The 27,164-nt window shown below is 34.2% G+C and overlaps 1 protein-coding gene across 1 annotated transcript in view; it reads right to left on the reverse strand.

Moving 5' to 3' along the window:
* Positions 1 to 2,482: 2,482 nt before the first annotated feature.
* LOC129001378 (uncharacterized) overlaps positions 2,483 to 27,164 on the reverse strand; it is a 46,308-nt gene continuing 21,626 nt past the window's right edge. Inside the window, exons 14-24 of the mRNA XM_054428633.1 lie at positions 14,363 to 14,546; positions 13,260 to 13,455; positions 10,757 to 10,944; positions 9,706 to 9,864; positions 9,069 to 9,197; positions 7,780 to 7,910; positions 7,249 to 7,339; positions 6,219 to 6,380; positions 4,760 to 4,856; positions 4,402 to 4,512; positions 2,483 to 2,655 (exon numbers count right to left, since the gene is read on the reverse strand). Of these exons, the coding sequence (XP_054284608.1) occupies positions 2,588 to 2,655; positions 4,402 to 4,512; positions 4,760 to 4,856; positions 6,219 to 6,380; positions 7,249 to 7,339; positions 7,780 to 7,910; positions 9,069 to 9,197; positions 9,706 to 9,864; positions 10,757 to 10,944; positions 13,260 to 13,455; positions 14,363 to 14,546 (1,516 nt within the window). The 3' untranslated portion in view covers positions 2,483 to 2,587. The remainder of the gene's footprint in view (positions 2,656 to 4,401; positions 4,513 to 4,759; positions 4,857 to 6,218; positions 6,381 to 7,248; positions 7,340 to 7,779; positions 7,911 to 9,068; positions 9,198 to 9,705; positions 9,865 to 10,756; positions 10,945 to 13,259; positions 13,456 to 14,362; positions 14,547 to 27,164) is intronic.

Consider the following 27,164-nt stretch of genomic DNA (forward strand, 5'->3'; position numbering starts at 1 on the left):
GGTGTTTCGCAGAGAGCACCGGCATCCACCTATTCGGAGACACTGTCTATGGAGAAGATGGCCATCGCCAGATCTGAACACCCGGACAGGAAACAAACGGAGGCTGAAGCCGATAAAATCAGTGGGGAGCTGTCCAGGTGGGCCATTTGTGGCAAAGACGTCAGGATAAGCAGCTGCCATCTTGAAGGTGGAGCCTTGGTGGTTGGCTGTGCTAACGCAGCAACAAAGGATTGGCTGGTCAAGCAAGTTTAGGAGTAGAATCCCTTCAGGAAAATCTTGCTACAGCTTGCCCCAGCCAGAGACCTTGTGAAAGCTGTGAAGGTATCAGTGTTTCTTTCCACCTCAAAGGGGCAATGACCAGGAAGGCCTCAAGCTGGAGAATGACCTTGACATGGACCACTGGGCATCAAAGGTAAAGATAAAGGGCATTGTCGGGGGAAACTCAAACCCTAACGGACAATTCCTCGTCATGATAATGGCAACATTTCCATTTCCATTTCCATTTTGTTTTGTCATGAGAGCCGAAGCCCCCTGACTGCATACCCGGTACCTATCCTTTAGGACATACCCGGGCCCCATGATGTAGGCCGAAGCTTACGCATCAACCTTTAGCACATCATGGGCGGATGACTTAAGGTCATCAGGCTCGCCGGCTGCCGAAGCAGACCCTTCGGAAGGAGGGTTGCCCCTCAATCCTAACCAGGGATTCCGGCTGCTTGTTTAAGCGTCACTCCACCTGGGTTCCACTAGGTCGAGACCTAGAGGTCCATGGTAGAGCGCCCCGACGCATTTAGTGCAAGCAACACTCGGGACCTATCTAATCCCTGACAGGCAGAACCCGCCATCAATAGCCAGGAGGAAGGGGACCCTCCCATTTACACCGCTGCCCGATCGAGGCCTTACCCATTGCTGGGAAACCAGAGATAACCAGAGCGATAGATCCCCAGATACCCCTGGCGGGCTCGGACCCAGCACCCGATCTACTTCGTTTGCCCGTCAGACCCAAACATCACCCAAACATAATGGCAACATACAGTCAAAGAGAATGCTGCAGACCTTTGGGTGCGATAGTGGCAGATGCCCTTGGGCTGAGTAGGAAAACCCTGCTTCATCAACGGCCACTTAGTTTTGCGCAAAACAATCCATTATTTCATAAATTTCCCTTTAGGTCGTAATTTCTTTTTAAAGGGAACTTTCCAAATAACTAATGTTAAAAATACCTCAGCTGTAACTTACTTTTTTGTTTGTTACTCTTTCAATTTATTACCTTACTAGCTGAACCCGGCAGACGTTGTCTTGCCTTTGACTATTTATAATTTAAGTACCGTAACGTTTAATTGTCTTATTGTATATGAAGTGCTTATAACTAAATTAAAATACTTACGACAACTAATGAAACACATATAGTTCAAAGGATAACCGATTCTTTATTATTGCTCTTATATTAATGCTAGTGGGTAGACAATATTTTTGGTCTTTCTATTCGGCTCAATCACGTCCTGGTTGAAGTTCGTTCGCTACGCTCACTCACCTTTAGGTTGGAGCTCGTTCGCTACGCTCACTCACCTTTAGGTTGGAGCTCGTTCGCTGCGCTCACTTGCCTTCAGGTTAGCTCGTTCACTACGCAAACTCGCCTCCAGGTTGAAGTTCGTTCGCTATGCTCACTCACCTTTTGGTTGCAAATTGTTGTCATAAATGTAAAAGAAATAATAGTGCTACACCCTGTTGGTAATCCTTGTAACTTTAATGCTATTGAACATCATAGAACAGAACCAACTTGTTTAATTGAAACAGCTGTTAAGATTCATTAATTCCATTTCTCATAAGGTTAACATGGGAAACTCCAGAGCCACTGGGGCAGAGCCGATTGGACGGATCACGAAATTGATGGTGTATAAACCTATTCCATGAAATTCTACACGTATGTACCAAGTTTCGTGGCAATCGGTTCAGCGGTGTCTGAGTTTATCACTGCCAAACATATATATACAAACATCCTCTTTTATACTTATAGATTAAAAGTGTGATTATTTGTTTGTATTACTGTATTCTGTTTTGTTTCTTAACTTAACCAATCAATAGTTTTATTAATACTTATGAAGACAAACGGGGCGAAGCCCGTGGGTAACAGCTAGTTTATAATAATTGCTGCAGACAAGCCATTAATGGCTTTGTAACTAGATTTTATGAGTTTGTAAATTTTTTTTATGCAATAAATAAATAATCTTTTTATGTACTAGATCCCTTCCTGATGGTTAGTATCGGAATTGGTAAGATTCTAGATCTCAAACATCATAAAACCGTTTTACTGAAGGGATGGAAAAATATTTGCTATAACTCGTCTTTAAGCAATATTAACCCAGCATCATCAAGAATGACTCTAACTAAACAAACAATTGTCTGGAGTAGAACCGTGTGTGTTCAAAATCAAAAATATGTTTGGAATGGTTAAGAGATTTACATACTTTTGTCAGGAAAATAATTATTCCATTTGCACTTTATTCAAGTTTTGAAAAACCACGTTTTTATATAAAGAATAGTGAATGATTTTTACTTTTTAGAATCTTTTCATTGTGGATATGAGGCTTCATAGCAAATATTGCTTAACATCGATGTTCAAGTGTGTAACCAATCTTTCTGCAGTAAATGGTGGATCTGAAACAGAAAAAGTAACAAAAAAGGTAATTATTCATGAAAATAAAAAGTTGAATAAATTATTCAAATCAAAGCACCATTCATACTTTTTAATGAAACTAAGCGATACTCAAAATACAAGACAGTTCAATAGTTAGTATAAGTTTCCTTCAAAACCAAAAATGTTTTCCGCTTATCCCTCTAATTTAATTTTAATTTTAACACTTAAAAGAATCATGAACAATGATTCCCAGCTCAGAATGTTTACTTAGATTCAAAAGCCGGAACAGAATAACTTAAAAGAGCTTCATTATTACATCTATTGAAATGTAACCTTAATTAATTAATCTATATATACAGGGTTTCCATAAAATAATGGTGCGGTTTGATTATTAAATAAAAAGATAACGAGAAGAGGTACAAAAAAACTATTTATTTTATTGGATTCCTTACATTAAAAAGATTTTATACATATCTAAAAAAGCTCAACATGGCCACCATTCCTAGCCCTGCAGACGTCCAAACGATAATCTACTTCAGCCCACACATTTTGCAAAATCTCTTTTGTCACCGTTGAAACTGCTCATGAATGATTCTTTCCCTTAGGTAGTCCAAATTGCAATTTTTTTGAGCATATACTATGTTTTTTACATGACCCCAAAGAAAAAAATTGCATGGAGTCAGGTCCAGGCTCCTGGGGGGCCATGCTATAGGACCGCCTCTTCCAATCCACCTGTTCGGGAACTTAACATCTAAAGCATCTCGAACAATTGTTTTATAATGTGGAGGTGCTCCATCCTGCTGAAAATAAAGGCTTTTTGCATTTTCCATGTCGTCAAGTTGAGGAAAACAATAGTTTTCTAACATGTCCAAGTAAACATTTCCATTGATAGTTTTTTCAGCGAAGAAAAATGGCCCAATTACTTCTTCTCTGGATAGGCCGCACCAAACGTTTATTTTTGGTGAGTCTCTTTCCTTTTCAAAAGTTTCATGAGGATGCTGAGCTCCCCTAATTCTTACGTTGTGCCTATTAACACAACCACTGATGTGAAATGTGGCTTCATCTGAAAAACGACTTTATTCAAAAATGATTCATTTTCTGCCATTTGGTTCAACATAAATGTAGCGAATCCTGCTCTTTTTATCAAATCTGCCGTTTTTATTTTTTGAAGAAGTTGAATTTTGTAGGCATGAAGATGGAGTCTTTTGTGTAAAACTTTGTGAAGAGTACTTACAGGTATTCCTAATTCAAGACTACGGCGAGGGAGGGATTTCTTTGGACTTCTAACACAAGATAGTCTGATGTCTTCAACTGTCTGGTTAGATACTGGTGGTCTACCAGGTCTACTTTGCTTTTTAACTGACCCAGTGTTTATGAATTGCTTACTCCAACGATTAATGTTGTTTTTATGAGGCGGAGCTTTATTGAATGCTCTTCGAAATGCCCGTTGCACTAAAGTCACTGACTTTAACTCACTTAATAACAATACACACTTAGCTTTTTCCTGATCTGAAAACATGTTGGTCGAAAAAAAACTCAACTTATTGATTAAGAATGTTTTGAATAGTACAACAATCAAAACAGCTGTTTTAACAAATGTGAACAAAACTGAGCGACTAGATACAGGGATACCAACAGAAGTCATTTAATTTGTCTTATAACAGTTTTACAGGTTGTTAAAACCGCACCATTATTTTCTAGTAACTAATAAGCAACTAATATTCTAGCGGTTTTATTTTTTATGTAACATTCAGTTTAATAATTACCGATTTTGAGGTACTTATAAGGCAAGCCTAGGTCCGAGCGTGCGGAGGTAAGTGCCTGCCTGATTGCAAACATCACTGCAGATGCCAGGCAAAGTGGGGGTTGGAAAACAGCTGAAACATGTCACAGTTGATAACCTGATGCTGAAGAAGGGAAATAATAAGCAAGGATCAGACATGAGTTTAGTCATACTGCATGATTCTTAAATCTAAATAATTTACAAAAATGTAATTTTGTACATTGTTTATCTGTATTAATTAGCTCCCAAATGGTTCTTAGTGCATATAGAGCATATATAATCAGCCATAAAAACAAGTTTTATTGAGATTTTTTAAATTGGTAAATTGTACTAAAATTTACCTTTGGATCTTAGAACGCCATCAGGATTATCTCCATTTTTTAATAAATAAACCCTCAAATCTGTAGGTATGTCTTTGGCTCCAGGAATATGGTAGAACTGAAACAAACACATGGTAGCTGCAGTAGTAATTAGTGATATTCAAACAGGTAGATAACAATATGGTTTCCAATGGTTTTAATGTCTGTGTGAATTGATGTCCTCTATTGTATCCCTTCGAGGATAAATAAATCATGAAACTAACCACAAATTTAATATCATAATGAAGTAAGCTACCAAGAATACCTTTTTAATGCGTCATAACTTATGAAACTAAATAAAATTTGTTCAACCGTATAACATTTTTTTGCACTATACTACTAGTTTTTTGTGTACCGGTACACAATTAGTCATCAATATGTGATAATAATAATAATGACAATAATAATAATGCTATCAAATGGGTAGCAATTAATTAACCAACTGAGTATGTGGTTCGGAAGCATGAGGGATGTCTGACTGATATTTTTTATTTGTTGATTCGACCCTGAATCGGTCATTAGTTTGATAGCTCTTCTTTAGAACAAGAATAGTGTAGGAAAAATCATTTTTACTAAATGCCTTTTTATAAAGTGTCCGATCACTTAAGAAAGGTTTATAGGTGAAAAGCTGAGGACACCTGCAAAATGCTGCATTTTGGGACAGATGGTTTAACCCAAGGCTATTAAAAAGAAAAAGAGGTTGCCTCAGTCGCGCGTATGACGTCACCCGCCGACCCAGACGGTGCTGCTTTTAATTCACACAGCTGTCACCTGTCAAGTACTTTGTTATTGTTGTTTGTTTTTCATTTATTTATTTGTAAACAGATCCGGGTCGGCGGGTGACGTCATACGCGCGACTGAGGCAACCTCTTTTTCTTTTTAATAGCCTTGGGTTTAACCAAGGGAGCTTTTAAAAATTTGAATTGGAAATATTTTCATATGGCTCTAGGTTTGAGCTTCACTAGAAATAGCCATAGAAGAATTTATAAGGAGTGTACTTTTTGACAAAACCAACAGTTATAATTTCATCAAAGTTTGAAACGTGCTGTGATTTTATACAAAATTATGAGTTTTGACAGATAGGCCTACCTCTAGTTTTTGCTCTTTTTTAGGACATTTAAAATATGATGTCAATTAATGTGGGTTTCCGTATATCAGAAAATTTCAAACTGCCTGCTGAATACGAAATTTGAGGTAATAAACATATGCTATTATACTTAGAAAGTTCAATGTCATTACTCATTACTCAAAAGGTGTTATAGAATTGGTATGTACATCAAAAATTTAAAATGTGTTTAGACTTTTCACTAATCCTGTATATATTTTCTACTCTCCAACATATAGTTTTAATGTTTTATCTACATAGATATATATTTTATTACTTTGGTTTTCCTTTTTTGTTCAGTTAAAATGTTAACTTAATGATTTCCAAAGTTCATACCAAAGGTCTATTTGTGAGTAGACTCCCTGTCTTGGCATCATACTTGAGCTCTTCCGAAGTGAAATATCCCAAACCCATTACAAATGCTCCTTCTACTGCACCGATGTCAATGAACTGGTTAAGACTTTTGCCAACATCCTCTAGAATGTCTGCTCGGATCACCTATAAGCATAAATTACTTTTTGTCCAGAAAACCCATAAATACTTAATATTATTTTAGTTGATCATCAAAGTAGGACACTATAAGCTCTATCCGCAACTGTTTTTACATTACTTCAGTCTAGAGGGTCGCAGATTATCACTTAAATAAAATCCATTGATGATTGGTATGTGAACCCCAGACTTTGCTTCCGCATTTTACCATTAAACCAGCTCACTCCCAAGATCATAAAATAATTCTTATATTTACATACTTTAGGAAATCTATTTACAAAAGCATAAATCCTTATTAGCAGAATAACTGAATAACACGATGGGAGTTATTTGGTATTCTTCAAAGCTTGGCTGGTATGGTAGTGCAAGACTTAGATCCATGAAGGCCTCATATCAAAACCTGCCAACAGGATGGGGCTTATTTCCACAATCTCAAGATTCAAAGGGAGAAGGATGGGAGATAAACTAAATTAAAATTAAGTCATCAGAGTCAGAATAGCTCAGAGCCATTGTTTAGCTATTGTTCCACCAATCACAATAAAAATAAAAGATGGGTAGTTCAGGGGAGAAATTTTCTTTATGATACAAAACTCTGTTCACTGAAAGTCATTCAATAAATTGTATGTAAACAAACATGTAGCAGTTATTGGATGCACCTCAACCAAATTGCCTTTGGTAGTTGGTGAAATTCAGCTATGACTCTAAATAAAAGTAAATGCTTAAAAAATATTAATCAATTTCAATTTCACTGTCTGCCTGACTGCACATTACAAGCACTACATTAATAGGGTTTGTTGATTTTGAGTACACACATTGTGAGGACTTCTCACAATAATTACCGTATCTATTGTACTATATAGGAACATTTTTTACCTACCCTGTATTCTCCTGTGAGAATATCCACTTCAACCTCAAGAGCTGTAGCTCCAAAAACATTATAACATTTAAGATCACTTTCAGCTGAATACCTGAAACATTGTAAGAAAGGTTAATAGTATTTAATTTAAAACTCAAATCATTTAAGTCTACAAATGTTTAAAAAATAGACATGGTTACAAGTTGCAAGTCATATTTCCATTTAGCTATAAATTTAATCCTAATTTCTGCATATTTTTTAACAAACAGACTTATTGTTTTATAAGTGGTTCTTCCACTAAGATATCAGAAAATAGTACAATAATAAATGGTCATATGTGGCTAATGACGAAAAACTCGTTGACCGTTCTAGGACCTCTTTGGTGGCAGCAGGAGTCCAAGCCAGAAACATCTGTGGATTGAAGTAGGCCTTGTGGCCTGTGAGCAAAAGCAAGCCTCTTCTCTTGGCTGGGGGCTGGAACTGTAACCTTTAACTCCGACTACTCAAGTTATTCAATGGCGAGGTTTATAGTCAATTGATGGTCACACTCACATGTATGAGACGTTGAGGTTGACGTACTGGTTGAATGCAGCTCTGATGAGAGTCAGCCAGTCTGGGTCGCCTAGAGGTTGTCGGACTGGCTCCAGGCGTCTCAGCAGTTCCAGACAACACTGTTCTACTGCCTGAACATATTACAGTCAGTAATGTAGTTGTGAACTTCCCAGCTCAGGAGCGGTCATTTTGCTTCAGAAAAAGTCTTTTGTCAATAAAGATTTTTTTGGAAAATAGAACAGAGTGGTAACGCCCCCATGTGTTCCCTGCTCCACTTCACCACTGATCACAGTTATACCATGTTATACTGAATACTTTCCTATTTTTTCGTTCCTAACCTTTAGCCAAAACAGTAATAAATGTTAGGCAATTAAAAGATTTGTAATTCTACTATAAAATATCACAATGGTAGGGTAGACAGGACAAATATGGTCCAATAGAATTTCAGGTGTGTAAACAGGTGAAACGTGTCACACGAATGTAGTATTACACAGGGTGGCCAGGAACTCTCTTCCACCTGGTATTTATCATTCCTGGACCAAACACAAACAAAAATCACCCGTATAGTTGCCATTTTGTTTTTTCAACAAACCTTTTAATTTCATAATTGCTGTTAGTGATGGATTGAAATTTAGTGCATAGGTTGATAATGCAAAGACCTATTTTGAGACAAAATATTATTTTTTATCATGTTTACTTTCAAAATGGTAGCCATTTACTCCGTTTGATCACAGAAAACATACTACTATAGCCCAGAATGCCAACCGCATGATAAAAAGCGTTAAGTACTTTGAGAGAGCTTTGCCTGTCAATTCGTGATGTTGATATGTTGAGTGCATTGCAACGCTGGTGGCGCTGCCTACGAACTGTACCTCGAACCTAGAACTGGGTTATAGTAGTATGTTTTCTGTGGTTTGATTCTCATAATAGATGTGTGCATTACAATAAAGTTATTGGTTTGGATTCTGCCACACAGTTTAATGCAAATACTAAAGTGATTTACAACAATTGATTTACAACAAGTGATTTAAAACAAAACAAGCTATATGTACGACCGAGAACTGGCTGCAACATTTTTTATACAATTTGTATGGTAAGTGTAACAGTTTTTTTACAGTAGATTTAGAGACCCCCGCATCATTCTCTTTAATATTCCCTGTTGTGAAGAGTGGGCAGAACAACTATTGGTTATAATGTTTTGTAAACCAAACCACCCTATAAATGAGCAGTTATGTTACTTTTTAGAACTTGAACTATAGAGATTTCTATATTAAATCAAACATACTCACATAGAATACACTTTCATCTGAGAATCCGTTTTGAGCAGGAGCATCGTTTGCAGAGACTAAGTTGTTTGTTTTTGTTACAAACACATATTCAATGGGAATTTTAAATAATGCGGCGCAAATCTGTGCAACCTAAAACAATAAAATATGATAGGTTACGTACCTTTGCCCGTGTTCAGTCTTACATATGTCTGAGGATTACTAGTTTGTCTTAAAATCCAACAGACGTCTTTATCAGTGAACACACATTAAAAATATTTAAAAACAAAATGAAAACATTTATTAGCAGATGCTAGGCCAGCCACAAGTGAAACACAAGACAAATCATCAGAGGCTGCTTGGGTAACACAACCCAAATAACCATTGCAAAAACTGCCAATGATTTCGCCATGATCACAGTCAATGTTCATGATTTCGCTGTAAACGTGGAATATATTCATTTTTTTCCGTGACTACTGACTGCTGAAGATGTTCTCAATTTTGCCGATGGAGAAGTACCACAGGACGTGTCTTTAAAATAAAAATTATCATTTGCTATAGGAATTCATGAAAAAACATAGCTACCAACACTCTTCCATCGGACTAGGGCCAGTTCTCCATTTTGCGTAGACTTATAACTAGGCCTACACATATTTTTTACCTTTGTATTGATTCCTTGTCCAGTCTCAGTTCCACCATGGCTTATTCGGACAGTTGCATCTTTTTGATAGACTGATAATGTTGCATGATAGTTTCCTACTAGCTCTACTGGAAATCTCATTGGAACTAAGGATATTCCCTTTTTCTTCCACAGATTTTTCTGAAAATTTTAGAAGGTGCATAGAAATATTTAGAAATGCATTATGTAGTACAGTTAAGATTTAAAAAGTTAAAGCAACCTTGAAATTAATTAATCGTTTTTACCTTTATAAACTGTACATTAGAGAACAAATAAATGTGTGGAAACTAAAGTTCTAAATGGTAATTCTAAATGAAAACTTAAGTTGAAATTAATGATTCTCTTACCTTCGTTACAACACAGTATTTGAAATTAAAGTAGTAATTTGCTGATCACAAAAGATTAGAACTCTTGATTCAACTCTTTACTCAATAAATATGTGAGTAAAGATTGATATTGATTGATTGACCTAAGGCAAACACAGAAGGCAAATTGTAATATCAAACTTAGAAGTGGTTCATATGTATACAAGGTCCAGATCTAGATTCCAGATCTATACAAGGTTTCACAAGGGAACGCACAGTACATTCAGAGAGACAAGATTTTACGACTAAAAACATTTATGATAATAATTCTGCTTCTTACCCAAAATTCAATTATTGTTATTTTTATTCCAGTAAGTTGGGACTAGACAATGCAAATAATACACCCCATGCCTCCTTTGATATATGTGAGGAATCAGTTGCAAAACAGATTTAAAGTTCAAAAAATTATTTCTCAATAACCCCTTAAGAGATGGGACCTAAGTGAGTTACCTCTTTTGACAAATAGAAGCATCGGTCAACTCAAGAGATGTCTCATCTAGTTCACATTAAAGTATAAAAAATCTTACTAAACAAACACCACAGTAATCATCTCTAGTCTGGTACTTTAGCCTAGTAATTGGTTAAAAGTTTTTGCAGTTTCCTAGAAAATTATTAAAACAACCTACTATAATACATACAACAACCTACTATAGTACGGCGAGAATCACCTTGTTATAATCGTCTATGGCTGATTTCCGGGCATCAAAATTAGACTTCTTGATGAGTTGAGCTATAAGATCAGGTATGGGATAGCTCAAGTTCAAGTTGGACATTCTCACAGACAGCGGATCTCTGCCCAGCTCATGGGCAATGTGCTCCATCACATGCTCAGCCATCGTGATGGCCTCCAGGGAACCTGGCCACATTCAAACCAAATCATCAAATTAACTTAACTATCAGTTAGTATAGTGTTTAGATCTATACTTACTATTATATAAAAATCTAATGGTGTCTGTCTGTATGCGTATTACTAATAGGTGCAAAAACTACTGAATCAACTGGGCTTAAATTTTACAAAAATATAGCTACAATACCAAGGACCATTATAGGACTATTCACATTTCGATACTGACCGTAGGCTTTGCCCCTTTGGCTTTAAAAGTTCTGAGGTGAACATTTTAAAAGTAAATAATATTGATCGGTCTCCATGGCTGTGATGAGAACACCAACAATGTTTGTTTACATTTGCTTTGACATTTAAATATAAACAAGAAGAACTGTTAAACTGCATATTTCACAATTTCAGACAGCTGATACAAAGAAATTAAATATAATATTTTCCATAACTATGAAGTAGGTTTATTTTAATCTAACCTTTTATCATGGATTATTTATTCTAAAACTATGTCAATGATTATAGAAAAAAAAGATTTTATAACCGTTGCTGTATCAACTCCGACTCTGCTTTGGAATTTTTAAAGCGTCTTAAGTTAATAATCTTAAGTGAAAATAATGTTATTGATATGTTTTCATGAAAACAGTATGAAAATTACAATGTATAGATGTTTTGTATGAATTTAGAGGCTACTTTAAATAAATTTTAACTGCTTCACATGTGTTAGATTAACTTAACATAACTTGCACATCAGCACATCACATGGTTTTTTAAATGTATATTTAGGTAAATTAAGTTATTGTGTTTTGCTAAACCTATGCTTAAATTAAACTAAAGAATATCATCAATAACTAAATTGTTGTTGATTTTTGTTTTCTAAAATCTGTTGTATATGTGTAACTATATTTAATTATCAAATGATAATACAAAATACTCTTATTTTATCTAAACGTAGCTTTCAGTTCACATTTACTTTATTTGATACATTTATTATTTGTGTTTTGTCACACCACTGATTAAATTAAACCAAGGAAAATATCATAAAACTAAGCAGTACACAGTGTTCTTTCGTTTCTACAATCAATGAAATATCTGTTACTATGTTTTCTTAATGGTAAGTGTGAAAATGTCGATGGAACTGATTAAAAGAACTGGTTTGTATATTAAGTTGTTTGTTGATATTTTTGTAGAGTAGAATCAGAGATGCAATGAAACACTGTATTTGCTATTACATTTTTTAGTCCTTGATGCTTTGATAATCATATTAGTTTTGTCTGCTGTCTTTAATGCTAAATTATTTGTTTGAAATTTTTTATAGTACCTATATAGATATAGTTTCTTTAACATTTCAAAAGACTGAATTGATAAGGCACAGCAATATTTGTAAAGTTTATAACAGCTGACTTAGTTTTGCCAATTATTTATTGTGAGTGAAAAAACTGAAGATGAAAGGATTTGTGATTTAATATAAAGAAGAGTTTAATATAAAGATATTTTAATTTAATAATTAGTATTTTTGCAACTTCAAAATTGAAATTGAAAATGTCAATAATAAATTAAAAGATGTGTAATTAAGGGAGATGAAGGTAAATCTGGTAAATCATGTATCTCAAAGTTTTACTCGAAGATTTGGTCAGTTTTTCTCATATCAGCCTACACAAGATTTAAAATTTATCAAAACCAAAATGGTGGTATCCACTACTTACCAGATTTAAAAGTCATAACTTAAACGTTTCTATTAAGGCCATAAAAGTTTAATTTTGTTTCTAAAAGCGTTGGCGGATGTGTAACTATTATATGCAAGAGATAAAGATTAAAATGTCTCTATTTTGTGTCCTCTTCCCGTTGCAAAGCACGGGTACAACAGCTAGGCTAGTTTAAATATTACATTTTGTATTGTATAACTCAGGTTTTGAACAAATGTTGACAGTATCAAAAATCTAATTCCAAAGAGAAAATTTTACAAAATATACACATATTCAATATACAAAATAATATCTATACATTTAATAGTCCAGCGTGAATTGTGTGACAATTATTGTTTTGAAGTTAAAGTACACCCAAGTGATTAACAGATAGTTCTGGCAGGTACATTTGTTTAAAAAAAAAACTTGTTGAAATAACACCGAGGACATGGAGGAATTTTGCGGCAAAGTTACAACTTTTCCTTTCATTGAGATTGGGTGAGGGAGGCGTGTATCTTAAGAAGGTACGGTATAAGCTGAGTTTTGATGGATACTTGTACAAATCACAAACAGAAAACTATTCTCTTTAGATCCATGAATGTGTAAATGATTTCCTAGACCTCAGTAACAACATGCAAAGTATTTCCTTACCTCCAGCACGACTCCATATGTTACTTGGTTTATCAGTTTTTACATCATACATCTTAGTGCCCCAGGTACTGGTGTTGTAAACATTTGAAAAAGCTTTGAATGCTTGTGGCACAACATTGTCGTTGAAAGTGATTCCTGCATCTTCATAAAACTGAGAATGGAGATACTTAATTTCTCCCTCACCATCGACACCAGCCTGAAAAATTTAAGTTTTAAAATTCAGTAGTGATCAGAATTTGTTTGAGAAATTAAATCAATGAAAGTAAATAAATAAATTCAGAACTTTGAGGTCACCTTTTTGGTTATTTTATTTTTTAAGTTTGTGTTTTGTTTTATTTGTTGTTGCAAAAATCTGTGTACCAAGAAAACTGTACACATCACTTAACACTCTAGAAATCAGTTTACAGCTTATCAACAAGAAATTATTAATTTAATCAATATCATTTTTTAAATGTACCAGAAAAAAATTAAGTTATTGGTAAGTTGTTATTGCAGACTTAACATCTATACTGATAAGGCAAACTTAGGCCACATTTAAGATCACTTTCAGCTGAATACCTGAAACATTGTAAGAAAGGTTGATGGTATTTAATTTAAAACTCAAATCATTTAAGTCTACAAATATTTAAAAAAAATAGACATGGTTACAAGCTGCAACTCATATTTCCATTTAGCTATAAATTTAATCCTAATTTCAGCATATTTTTTAACAAACAGACTTATTGTTTTATAGGTTGTTCTTCCACCAAGATATCAGAAAATAATACAATAATGAATGGTCATATGGGGCTAATGACAAAAAACTCGTTGACCGTCCTAGGACCTCTTTGGTGGCAGCAGGAGTCCAAGCCAGAAAAATCTGTGGATTGAAGTAGGCCTTGTGGCCTGTGAGCAAAAGCAAGCTTAGTTGTAAGCTGACATAGTGAACACTTCTGGATAGCAGTTTTATGTAACATTTTTCTTCTATGTCAACACGGTTTATGTGGTCAAGTCACATGATCGATCCTGCAAGCCCAGTGTGTTGGAAACTCCAGGAAGTATTAGTGAAATAGATTATTACTTATATGACTAAAAAAAGATAAGATATATAACCAATATTTTACCTCATAAGTGAAATAACAAGGGTATCTTTTCCCGACAGCTTCCATTTGAGTTTCCACAGAGAGTAGCATGTGTACAGGACGTTGCAGCAGCCAGGCCGCTAGACTGCAAGCACAAGCTGCCAGACTACCACGGGAGACCTTCAGTCCATACGAGCCTCCTAGTCTGCTCACTGCCACATTGATACTACACAAGAACCAGTGCTATGTAGATCACACAACAATACAATGGTGAGTGAGTAGCACAAAAAACAAAGAAGTTGAGACAGTTATGTTCTAGTCGTACCCAGTGGAGCAGAAAAAATACATCAGTAGTTGATTAATTTACTGTATAGGCTCACCGTAGAAGAGTATAGGGGGGAAGAGCCACTGCAGGTAAACGTTGTAGCTACATGTTGGAAATGTGGTTAGCAAATTTGTAGTTAAGTGGTGTATAAAAGGATTTTGAAGATTTAACAGGAAATGAGGTTGTAGTACTCTATTTTACCTAAAAAATGTTTATATTTATGAAAATGATTTTAAAAAGTAGGTACCTTTTGAATTTTTTTGATAAAATCCACCATAACTTGCAACCTACTCCTCTTTATTAATGAATTTCAAAATATGAATTTACTTAAATTAGATAATAAAATTACAATAAAGTTATAATAAAATATATTTAGGTTCTATAGCTATTACAATAATCTCATTGGGCTAAGATAGTGAAATTATATTTTGGTTTAGGTTTTTTTTTTTGATGGGCTAGGCTAGTTAACAATTTGGAGAGAAAATTATTTAATCTAGGGGTTGGTTCGTGCCGGGTATGGAATTCTGATAGGCTGATTAACTTAATCCATACAGTACTAATATAGGCTAAATAATAGGAGATAGGCTAATAATGAGAATAAAAAAATTTAGGCTATAAGTTCTTAATTTGAAAGTCACTTGAATTTAGTCAATTCACAATGTGGTGGTTGAAATTGATGATGAGTTTTTTAAGTGTTAATTGAGGTTGAATTACCAATTTTGTTGAATAGTGATTTTCTTCTTTCTTTAAGTTATGTCTCTTTATATTCAATATTTATATGTATTCTGAATGTTAATTTTCAATTTTGGATATTTAAATCACTGGAGACTTGGCTCCCACATCCATCTCTCTCTATATCTTCCACCACAAGCACATTTTCTTCCTTTTCTTTAGCTTTCCTTCCAACAATTACTTCACACCTGGACACTGGACAGTACAAAAGAAATATTTCCTACCTAGACACTATTTAATTTTAGAATGGTATTTTTGAATATAGTTTTTCTTCTTCACTAATTTATATTTCATTAAATTTAAATATTCTTTTTGAAAATACAGTAATTAATAAATATTAAAAGTAATTTAGCTACAATTCACATATGAGTATATTCATGTTTTATCTCAATATCCCCTCAGAAATGATGGTATGGTGATGAATCAACAGAACATTATTTCGATAAGATAATGAATGAATGTATGACAACTTAACTAATTTACATAAACAGAACCTTTTTTTTATCTAGAATAAAAACAAACATTGAAAACATAAATATAACCTGATAAAACATAACATGGGACGTTAACACAACAAAAAAATGATTAATAATATTATTATTACAAACAAACAGTGGTAAAGAACAGAAACAGTGGAAAACATAAAGTGGTTTTGTGTCTATATATTTGTGATGTGTGAGTGTGTGGGAATTAACCATTTCCTATTGTCTATCAGTCTATCACCACTGAACACACAGTCCTCTCATCTTTTATAAAAGTTTATCTTGAGCACTATAATTGTCTTTTAAACAATACGGTCATTTTCACTAAAAGATTGTTTATGCACTTGATTTTCAGAGAACAGGAAAGGGAATTAAACATTTTCGTTGTTCATGGGGGGAAAATAGTTCTTGATTGAAGAAATGTGGTATGGACCGAATTCTTCTGGGTTTTCTAAACTACTAATGAAGTATGTCGATGATCCTAACACTCTGCTAATCTTGAATGGTCCTTCATACACTTCAAATAGTTTGGCAGTCTCGCCTTGCGCTAAATTTGAAAGAGGATGATTTCTTATGAGTACTAAATCGCCTGGATGAAAATAAGTTATATGTGATTTGTTAAGATTGTTGGCTATTTTATTACGCTTTTCTTTTATTATATGACATAATATCCCTTCTGTACTAACTTTGTCAAACTTTAATATTTTCTGTGAATCATTTATATTTATTATTATTTGTTCTTGATTGAAATCCATAACAGTTTTCCATGAGCTTAACACGTCCATTCCGAATATAATAGGTCTTACTAAATTGGGTACAATCAACATTTGAATGTTCGTGATTTGATCATCTATGGTGATTGGCAACATTATTATTTTTGATATTTTCTTTGATTTATCATTTACAGCGGTTTTAATACTTGTACCCACAACTGGTAATTGTTCATGACGGCCAATGTTTATTTGGTTCTCAGAGTACCAATTTTCAGACATACACGTTACGTTTGAACCTGTATCAATAAGAGCATTTACAGAAATATTATTAATTTTAATTTTGATTTCTGGATAATGAATTGGAATTTGTTTTAATGAGCATTGTTCATTAAGACTTGGTTCTTCTGTAAGTAGGAATTCTCGGTCACAATAGATATTACATATAGTTTGAGCGTCTTCGTCATTTGGTTTATAATTATTAATTTGCCTACTTAATCCGATTTTGTTAATATTTGGCACTGAAGATCTTTGTTCATTTAATATAGATTCTGATGTTGATTGTAGGCAACTATTATCGACAGTGCCTAACAGTTTAAAGGCTCCTTATATTCGTTAGGAGTTGTTGGGGAAATATTTGGTTGATTTGGACTTCGTTCGATAGTTATGTGGCATATTTGTTTTTGTTCATGGGTAGGATATCGCCTTCCGTCATTTTGATTAACGTGGTAATTGGGTTTGGAACTTGTCTGGTTATTCGCTGGTGGTTGATAATTATTTGTCCTACGGTCGTTATATCTATTATAAGGCTGATCATTTGGTTGAGGTGCTGTCCGGTAGTATTGGTTCTTTGGAACATAGGCTCTATTATCGTAACGGTTTCGATTTGAATCTGATCCCCTCCATTCTTTCTTATGTGGATCATTATAATCTTCATTTCTTCGTGATTGCTCGTTGAATTTGTTTTGCGGATTTTGATGTAAGTTTGAGATGTATGGTTTATGTTGATTTTTCTTCTGTTGATCTTTGATGTCTTCCCGTAAAAGTAAGGCTTCAAACCCTTGGATAGTAGTTATATTTTGTACTCGTCGTGCATTCTGGATTAGTTCTTCGAAATGTTCGCACAGGCAATCCACTATTTCTTCTTCATCAAGGGGTGGTGTCAATGATTGTAGTGTGAGGACACGTTCGACAAAATATTCAGATCGTGAAAGATTACCATTGTTACGATATTTTTCAGATTCCAGTCTTTGTCTGATTCCTCGTTGTGTGTCTTTATTCCAGTATTTGCTTTCGAACATGTTTTGGAAACATTCCCAATTACTTACGTCACGTTTCACTAGGTTAAACCAACGTGCAGCGTGATTTTCTAGGCTATTTTCAATAAGGTCAGTTAAAAATTCAACATCGTCATCGTTTGGATTCTTTTTAAGGAGACTTTTCTTGTAATATTTATATAATTTGGCAATGAACTCTTTAGGGTTATGTCCTCTACCATTGAATTTTGGTAATGTCATATCTGACACGATTCCGGAGTTTCCGTTACATGTAACATAGATATGTTGAGGGGACGATGTTACTTGTCCATGTTTAGTGATATTTTGTTTTATTTTAATAATCTCCTCACTTTGTTTTTGTAGATTCTGTTGGATAGCTGAAATTTCTTGACCTTGATTTTTAATAACGATCAGTGAATTTTGTATTTCATGGGCATTTTGTTTTGATTTTGCTGTTATAAGTTGTTCATGTTCCGACCTGAATTGGTTTATCTGTGAATGAATATCATATTTTTGTTTTTGTATTTCCAAATTCACTTTTTCAAGAGTTTGAGAATTATTTTGGATTATCATGGACTTCATTTCGGATTTTTGTTCTTCTAAGTCTTGGATTAAATTTTCACGTATTTTGGTATCACATTCATATATTTCTGCTTTAAACGTTTCTTTCATTGTAAGGATCTCTTTGGAATGTTGAATCTGAGTTATTTGTATCTGATCCATTTCCTTACGCATGTTTTCTTGGTTAGTTTTAACAGAGGTGATTTTTTCTTCAAGGGAAATCTGGCACTGTTTAATTTCACGCTGAATTTCTGATTTTAAATTATCATTTTGTAATTTTATTTCTGACATTTCAGATTGTATTTCTAATTTTAATGTGTCGTGTTGTGAAATTATTAATGCATTATTCTGTTGAACCATTCGCATTAATTGAAGAATAGAATCATTCATATTTATTTCACTCGCAGCTGTTAGAGGCAGTGATGCGATGTCTGTGACTCCAGTCGTATGTTCATTCGATGTCAGTGTGGTGGCTTTCATAGTGACGTCACTCACATCAGCTGATTTGTCTGTCTGTTGTTGTGACGATTCATCTCCGCCGTTCTTCTTCTCCTCTATGTCAAGTCCTTCTGCTGTGTCCAGTTCTCGTTCCACCATTCCCTGTGTTCCCATTGGCTGGTGTGAATTCGATGCGGATGTCATGGCGGCGTTGTCTTGTGCGTCTGCTGTGTTGTCTGTTCTAGTTCTAGTAGTGACGCTTTGTATATGAATGTGTTCTTGTAGATCGTGTCCTTCGTTGTGCTGTGTGTTCATGTCGTTTGATTGTATGTTGTTTACGGTGTTCACAAAATTATCTTGCTTATTAGCATTTGCTAATTCGCCACAATTATCGTCTGGGTCTGATTCACTGTCGGTATTGTAACGCAAATTATTTTCGGCTGCCTTCCACGATAACTTCGGCTTTGGTCGTAAATTGTACCTTTTGTCATCGTCACTCATATTGATTAAATAAATGATTATTCCCTGTGTTGTTGCATATACTTTTTATTTGTGTATTTGAAGGTTTGTTAGTTGTGTGTTAATTTGGTTACTAGGGCCTATCTTAAATTGTGTAGGTTAATCGTAGGTTAGGCCTAGATCAGAATTTTCAATAGCCCCACGTTGGGCGCCAATTTGCAACCTACTCCTCTTTATTAATGAATTTCAAAATATGAATTTACTTAAATTAGATAATAAAATTACAATAAAGTTATAATAAAATATATTTAGGTTCTATAGCTATTACAATAATCTCATTCGGCTAAGATAGTGAAATTATATTTTGGTTTAGGTTTTTTTTTTTGATGGGCTAGGCTAGTTAACAATTTGGAGAGAAAATTATCTTAATCTAGGGGTTGGTTCGTGCCGGGTATGGAATTCTGATAGGCTGATTAACTTAATTCATACAGTACTAAATATAGGCTAAATAATAGGAGATAGGCTAATAATGAGAATAAAAAAATTTAGGCTATAAGTTCTTAATTTGAAAGTCACTTGAATTTAGTCAATTCACAATGTGGTGGTTGGAAATTGATGATGAGTTTTTTAAGTGTTAATTGAGGTTGATATTACCAATTTTGTTGAATAGTGATTTTCTTCTTTCTTTAAGTTATGTCTCTTTATATTCAATATTTATATGTATTCTGAATGTTAATTTTCAATTTTGGATATTTAAATCACTGGAGACTTGGCTCCCACATCCATCTCTCTCTATATCTTCCACCACAAGCACATTTTCTTCCTTTTCTTTAGCTTTCCTTCCAACAATTACTTCACACCTGGACACTGGACAGTACAAAAGAAATATTTCCTACCTAGACACTATTTAATTTTAGAATGGTATTTTTGAATATAGTTTTTCTTCTTCACTAATTTATATTTCATTAAATTTAAATATTCTTTTTGAAAATACAGTAATTAATAAATATTAAAAGTAATTTAGCTACAATTCACATATGAGTATATTCATGTTTTATCTCAATATCCCCTCAGAAATGATGGTATGGTGATGAATCAACAGAACATTATTTCGATAAGATAATGAATGAATGTATGACAACTTAACTAATTTACATAAACAGAACCTTTTTTTTATCTAGAATAAAAACAAACATTGAAAACATAAATATAACCTGATAAAACATAACATGGGACGTTAACACAACAAAAAAATGATTAATAATATTATTATTACAAACAAACAGTGGTAAAGAACAGAAACAGTGGAAAACATAAAGTGGTTTTGTGTCTATATATTTGTGATGTGTGAGTGTGTGGGAATTAACCATTTCCTATTGTCTATCAGTCTATCACCACTGAACACACAGTCCTCTCATCTTTTATAAAAGTTTATCTTGAGCACTATAATTGTCTTTTAAACAATACGGTCATTTTCACTAAAAGATTGTTTATGCACTTGATTTTCAGAGAACAGGAAAGGGAATTAAACATTTTCGTTGTTCATGGGGGGAAAATAGTTCTTGATTGAAGAAATGTGGTATGGACCGAATTCTTCTGGGTTTTCTAAACTACTAATGAAGTATGTCGATGATCCTAACACTCTGCTAATCTTGAATGGTCCTTCATACACTTCAAATAGTTTGGCAGTCTCGCCTTGCGCTAAATTTGAAAGAGGATGATTTCTTATGAGTACTAAATCGCCTGGATGAAAATAAGTTATATGTGATTTGTTAAGATTGTTGGCTATTTTATTACGCTTTTCTTTTATTATATGACATAATATCCCTTCTGTACTAACTTTGTCAAACTTTAATATTTTCTGTGAATCATTTATATTTATTATTATTTGTTCTTGATTGAAATCCATAACAGTTTTCCATGAGCTTAACACGTCCATTCCGAATATAATAGGTCTTACTAAATTGGGTACAATCAACATTTGAATGTTCGTGATTTGATCATCTATGGTGATTGGCAACATTATTATTTTTGATATTTTCTTTGATTTATCATTTACAGCGGTTTTAATACTTGTACCCACAACTGGTAATTGTTCATGACGGCCAATGTTTATTTGGTTCTCAGAGTACCAATTTTCAGACATACACGTTACGTTTGAACCTGTATCAATAAGAGCATTTACAGAAATATTATTAATTTTAATTTTGATTTCTGGATAATGAATTGGAATTTGTTTTAATGAGCATTGTTCATTAAGACTTGGTTCTTCTGTAAGTAGGAATTCTCGGTCACAATAGATATTACATATAGTTTGAGCGTCTTCGTCATTTGGTTTATAATTATTAATTTGCCTACTTAATCCGATTTTGTTAATATTTGGCACTGAAGATCTTTGTTCATTTAATTTAGATTCTGATGTTGATTGTAGGCAACTATTATCGACAGTGCCTAACAGTTTAAAGGCTCCTTATATTCGTTAGGAGTTGTTGGGGAAATATTTGGTTGATTTGGACTTCGTTCGATAGTTATGTGGCATATTTGTTTTTGTTCATGGGTAGGATATCGCCTTCCGTCATTTTGATTAACGTGGTAATTGGGTTTGGAACTTGTCTGGTTATTCGCTGGTGGTTGATAATTATTTGTCCTACGGTCGTTATATCTATTATAAGGCTGATCATTTGGTTGAGGTGCTGTCCGGTAGTATTGGTTCTTTGGAACATAGGCTCTATTATCGTAACGGTTTCGATTTGAATCTGATCCCCTCCATTCTTTCTTATGTGGATCATTATAATCTTCATTTCTTCGTGATTGCTCGTTGAATTTGTTTTGCGGATTTTGATGTAAGTTTGAGATGTATGGTTTATGTTGATTTTTCTTCTGTTGATCTTTGATGTCTTCCCGTAAAAGTAAGGCTTCAAACCCTTGGATAGTAGTTATATTTTGTACTCGTCGTGCATTCTGGATTAGTTCTTCGAAATGTTCGCACAGGCAATCCACTATTTCTTCTTCATCAAGGGGTGGTGTCAATGATTGTAGTGTGAGGACACGTTCGACAAAATATTCAGATCGTGAAAGATTACCATTGTTACGATATTTTTCAGATTCCAGTCTTTGTCTGATTCCTCGTTGTGTGTCTTTATTCCAGTATTTGCTTTCGAACATGTTTTGGAAACATTCCCAATTACTTACGTCACGTTTCACTAGGTTAAACCAACGTGCAGCGTGATTTTCTAGGCTATTTTCAATAAGGTCAGTTAAAAATTCAACATCGTCATCGTTTGGATTCTTTTTAAGGAGACTTTTCTTGTAATATTTATATAATTTGGCAATGAACTCTTTAGGGTTATGTCCTCTACCATTGAATTTTGGTAATGTCATATCTGACACGATTCCGGAGTTTCCGTTACATGTAACATAGATATGTTGAGGGGACGATGTTACTTGTCCATGTTTAGTGATATTTTGTTTTATTTTAATAATCTCCTCACTTTGTTTTTGTAGATTCTGTTGGATAGCTGAAATTTCTTGACCTTGATTTTTAATAACGATCAGTGAATTTTGTATTTCATGGGCATTTTGTTTTGATTTTGCTGTTATAAGTTGTTCATGTTCCGACCTGAATTGGTTTATCTGTGAATGAATATCATATTTTTGTTTTTGTATTTCCAAATTCACTTTTTCAAGAGTTTGAGAATTATTTTGGATTATCATGGACTTCATTTCGGATTTTTGTTCTTCTAAGTCTTGGATTAAATTTTCACGTATTTTGGTATCACATTCATATATTTCTGCTTTAAACGTTTCTTTCATTGTAAGGATCTCTTTGGAATGTTGAATCTGAGTTATTTGTATCTGATCCATTTCCTTACGCATGTTTTCTTGGTTAGTTTTAACAGAGGTGATTTTTTCTTCAAGGGAAATCTGGCACTGTTTAATTTCACGCTGAATTTCTGATTTTAAATTATCATTTTGTAATTTTATTTCTGACATTTCAGATTGTATTTCTAATTTTAATGTGTCGTGTTGTGAAATTATTAATGCATTATTCTGTTGAACCATTCGCATTAATTGAAGAATAGAATCATTCATATTTATTTCACTCGCAGCTGTTAGAGGCAGTGATGCGATGTCTGTGACTCCAGTCGTATGTTCATTCGATGTCAGTGTGGTGGCTTTCATAGTGACGTCACTCACATCAGCTGATTTGTCTGTCTGTTGTTGTGACGATTCATCTCCGCCGTTCTTCTTCTCCTCTATGTCAAGTCCTTCTGCTGTGTCCAGTTCTCGTTCCACCATTCCCTGTGTTCCCATTGGCTGGTGTGAATTCGATGCGGATGTCATGGCGGCGTTGTCTTGTGCGTCTGCTGTGTTGTCTGTTCTAGTTCTAGTAGTGACGCTTTGTATATGAATGTGTTCTTGTAGATCGTGTCCTTCGTTGTGCTGTGTGTTCATGTCGTTTGATTGTATGTTGTTTACGGTGTTCACAAAATTATCTTGCTTATTAGCATTTGCTAATTCGCCACAATTATCGTCTGGGTCTGATTCACTGTCGGTATTGTAACGCAAATTATTTTCGGCTGCCTTCCACGATAACTTCGGCTTTGGTCGTAAATTGTACCTTTTGTCATCGTCACTCATATTGATTAAATAAATGATTATTCCCTGTGTTGTTGCATATACTTTTTATTTGTGTATTTGAAGGTTTGTTAGTTGTGTGTTAATTTGGTTACTAGGGCCTATCTTAAATTGTGTAGGTTAATCGTAGGTTAGGCCTAGATCAGAATTTTCAATAGCCCCACGTTGGGCGCCAATTTGCAACCTACTCCTCTTTATTAATGAATTTCAAAATATGAATTTACTTAAATTAGATAATAAAATTACAATAAAGTTATAATAAAATATATTTAGGTTCTATAGCTATTACAATAATCTCATTCGGCTAAGATAGTGAAATTATATTTTGGTTTAGGTTTTTTTTTTTGATGGGCTAGGCTAGTTAACAATTTGGAGAGAAAATTATCTTAATCTAGGGGTTGGTTCGTGCCGGGTATGGAATTCTGATAGGCTGATTAACTTAATTCATACAGTACTAAATATAGGCTAAATAATAGGAGATAGGCTAATAATGAGAATAAAAAAAATTAGGCTATAAGTTCTTAATTTGAAAGTCACTTGAATTTAGTCAATTCACAATGTGGTGGTTGGAAATTGATGATGAGTTTTTTAAGTGTTAATTGAGGTTGATATTACCAATTTTGTTGAATAGTGATTTTCTTCTTTCTTTAAGTTATGTCTCTTTATATTCAATATTTATATGTATTCTGAATGTTAATTTTCAATTTTGGATATTTAAATCACTGGAGACTTGGCTCCCACATCCATCTCTTTCTATATCTTCGGGGTAGCGGATTTCTACCCCCGGATATTTACCCCCATGAAAAAACGCCTACGTCATTTTGACGTCACGAGGGGCGGGGCCTATACACGGTCGAGAAACAGCCCGCGACTGGAAATTTACCCCCAATATATTATTAAATAATCAACATGTAATTGTTTGATTATAAAGTTATTTGCCATAGCACGGAAATCTACCCCCGGATATCTACCCCCAGACATTTACCCCCGGATATCTACCCCCGGACATCTACCCCCGGAAATCTACCCCCGGACATCTACCCCCAGATATCTACCCCCGGACATCTGCCCCCAGACATCTACCCCCGGACATCTACCCCCGGACATCTACCCCCGGAAATCAACGGCTCTTCGGTTAAGCATTGTCTTGTAATATCCAGTATTAAGCATGCGATATGTCATTGTCTTGTTTAACATTATCTATCTTCCTAATTCAATAAGCTGCAACAGTCCTTTTTTCACCCGACCTTCTTCGCCGATTGTTACGATTGAGGTGTCATTTTAAAGCTTAAGATCTTGCGCAGAGCAAAATGGTAATTAAAAAGCATATTTCGATTAGGGCTTCAAAAGGTTGACCCCTAAGCCTTTGATTTATTCCTAGAAGGTGCTTCCAATGGTTGACCAACTTTCACACTATACAATAACAGTTATAAAGGTGAAATGTGCGCAGATTACTAATCAGTTCCATTTTTAAGTCAGGTTGAAAACTAGAATAGATCGTCTGCAACTGTGAACAAGAGATGGAACACTACCCCAAAACGACTTTTCGTTCTCAATTGGCCCTCTATCAATAACCTGTGTTGCCTGTACAGCAAGGCATTTTGAGAAGGAGAAAACCCGCCGGATGAATGCTTTAGGTTTATCAATAACGAAAATAAACATGGTTTTAGTTACACACCGGTAATCTTTGAGTTGACTCATTTAAACTCATTGTAAATATTCATTGTTATTCATTTTGAAATAACTCCTTTAACACTTTGCAATTGCTCGAATTCGAGCAACATGTACACTAAATACATATTATTGCACTTACGATTTATTTGATCCGTTTATTTACGTGAGTCACAACATTTTTAATCTTACTTGGTTTTGGATTTTATTACAAAACTTGATCGGAAATGGTTGCAGTATTTGTAAACTAAATGTAATAACAAATTTCCAGTGACAGCTAGAAAAAATAATTTTTATCCAGCTTTTCATCTTTAACAGCTGTTCGTTATTTCATTGATGTCGTATTCTCCAAACAAATTATTAGTATTTCATTAAATACTGGTAAACATTAGGAGTAGCCTAAACTTGACAAAAATGCAAAAAATTGGGGGTTTGAACCAAATTTATTTTAATTCAAAAGTAGTGAGGCCATATTTTAATGGCTTGAGTTACTCGTGTCAATCCACCGAATCCAAAAAGACTATTTAAATCGAATCACGATCGATGCTCTAGTTTTTGAGAAGAAGGCCACGTAAAATGCCTTCTGGGCCTTGACAGACAAGACAGAAATTGAGATACAGACTTGTTTTGGCTTCTTTAATGTATGAAACGTAAAAATGATAAAAATAAATAATTTTAAGCAATGTTCATACTAAACTTTAATTTCATTAAAATAAATTCGTAAAACCAAAAGAACCATGAGGTAAAAATACCTTCCCTATCCCGAAATATCCAATTTTATTCTTTTACATTATTCTCCGTTATTTCACAACCAGCATTGACAACCAGAACCAATCATAAAATATGTTTATGTTTTATTTCTTACGATTTATTATATGTGTAAACAACTAGACTTTTTAACCAATGTAAAACTCCGGATAGTGTCTACGACATAGGAGGTAATTACTACTTATTACTAGGAGGTAATTGATAGTGAAAAAATTATTAATTCATTAATCAACCTGTGGCAGGCTTTTTATCAACATTTAATTGCATTTTTACCACTAGTAATCAGAAAATAACCTCCTTCAGTGATATGTTTTAAATTTCACGATCTGCGCTCGTGCATGTGCCGTTGCCGTTAGCTATGAATGTATGTGAAAATTGGTTAACAATTTAAATCACTGTCTGAAAATAAATCAAATGCTTATGGGTTACACTTTTGGAGCCCTTTATCAAAATATCCTTTTAAATTACCATTTGCGTTGCACTGAAACTCCTAAGCTTAAAAATTACACCTAAATCAGTAACAGCTTAATGAATTGGGAAGATAGATGACATTAAACAAGACAACGACATATCACATGCTTAATACTAGATATTAGAGAGTAATTATTAAACGAAGAGCCATTGATTATTTTTATAAACCAATTACTAAAATCAACTACAACAATGAATATTGACCGATACGTAGTGTTGCACGGGGGTAGATTTCTGGGGGTCGGAAATAAATAATTCCGGGGTCAGACATTTATGATTTGACCACTGGGGGTACATTTCTGGGGGTAGATT

This window comes from Macrosteles quadrilineatus, unplaced genomic scaffold, assembly GCF_028750875.1.
Source record: "Macrosteles quadrilineatus isolate MER2022 unplaced genomic scaffold, UCM_ALF_1.0 Scaffold_1__1_contigs__length_201487025, whole genome shotgun sequence".
Taxonomy (NCBI): Eukaryota; Metazoa; Arthropoda; class Insecta; order Hemiptera; family Cicadellidae; genus Macrosteles; species Macrosteles quadrilineatus.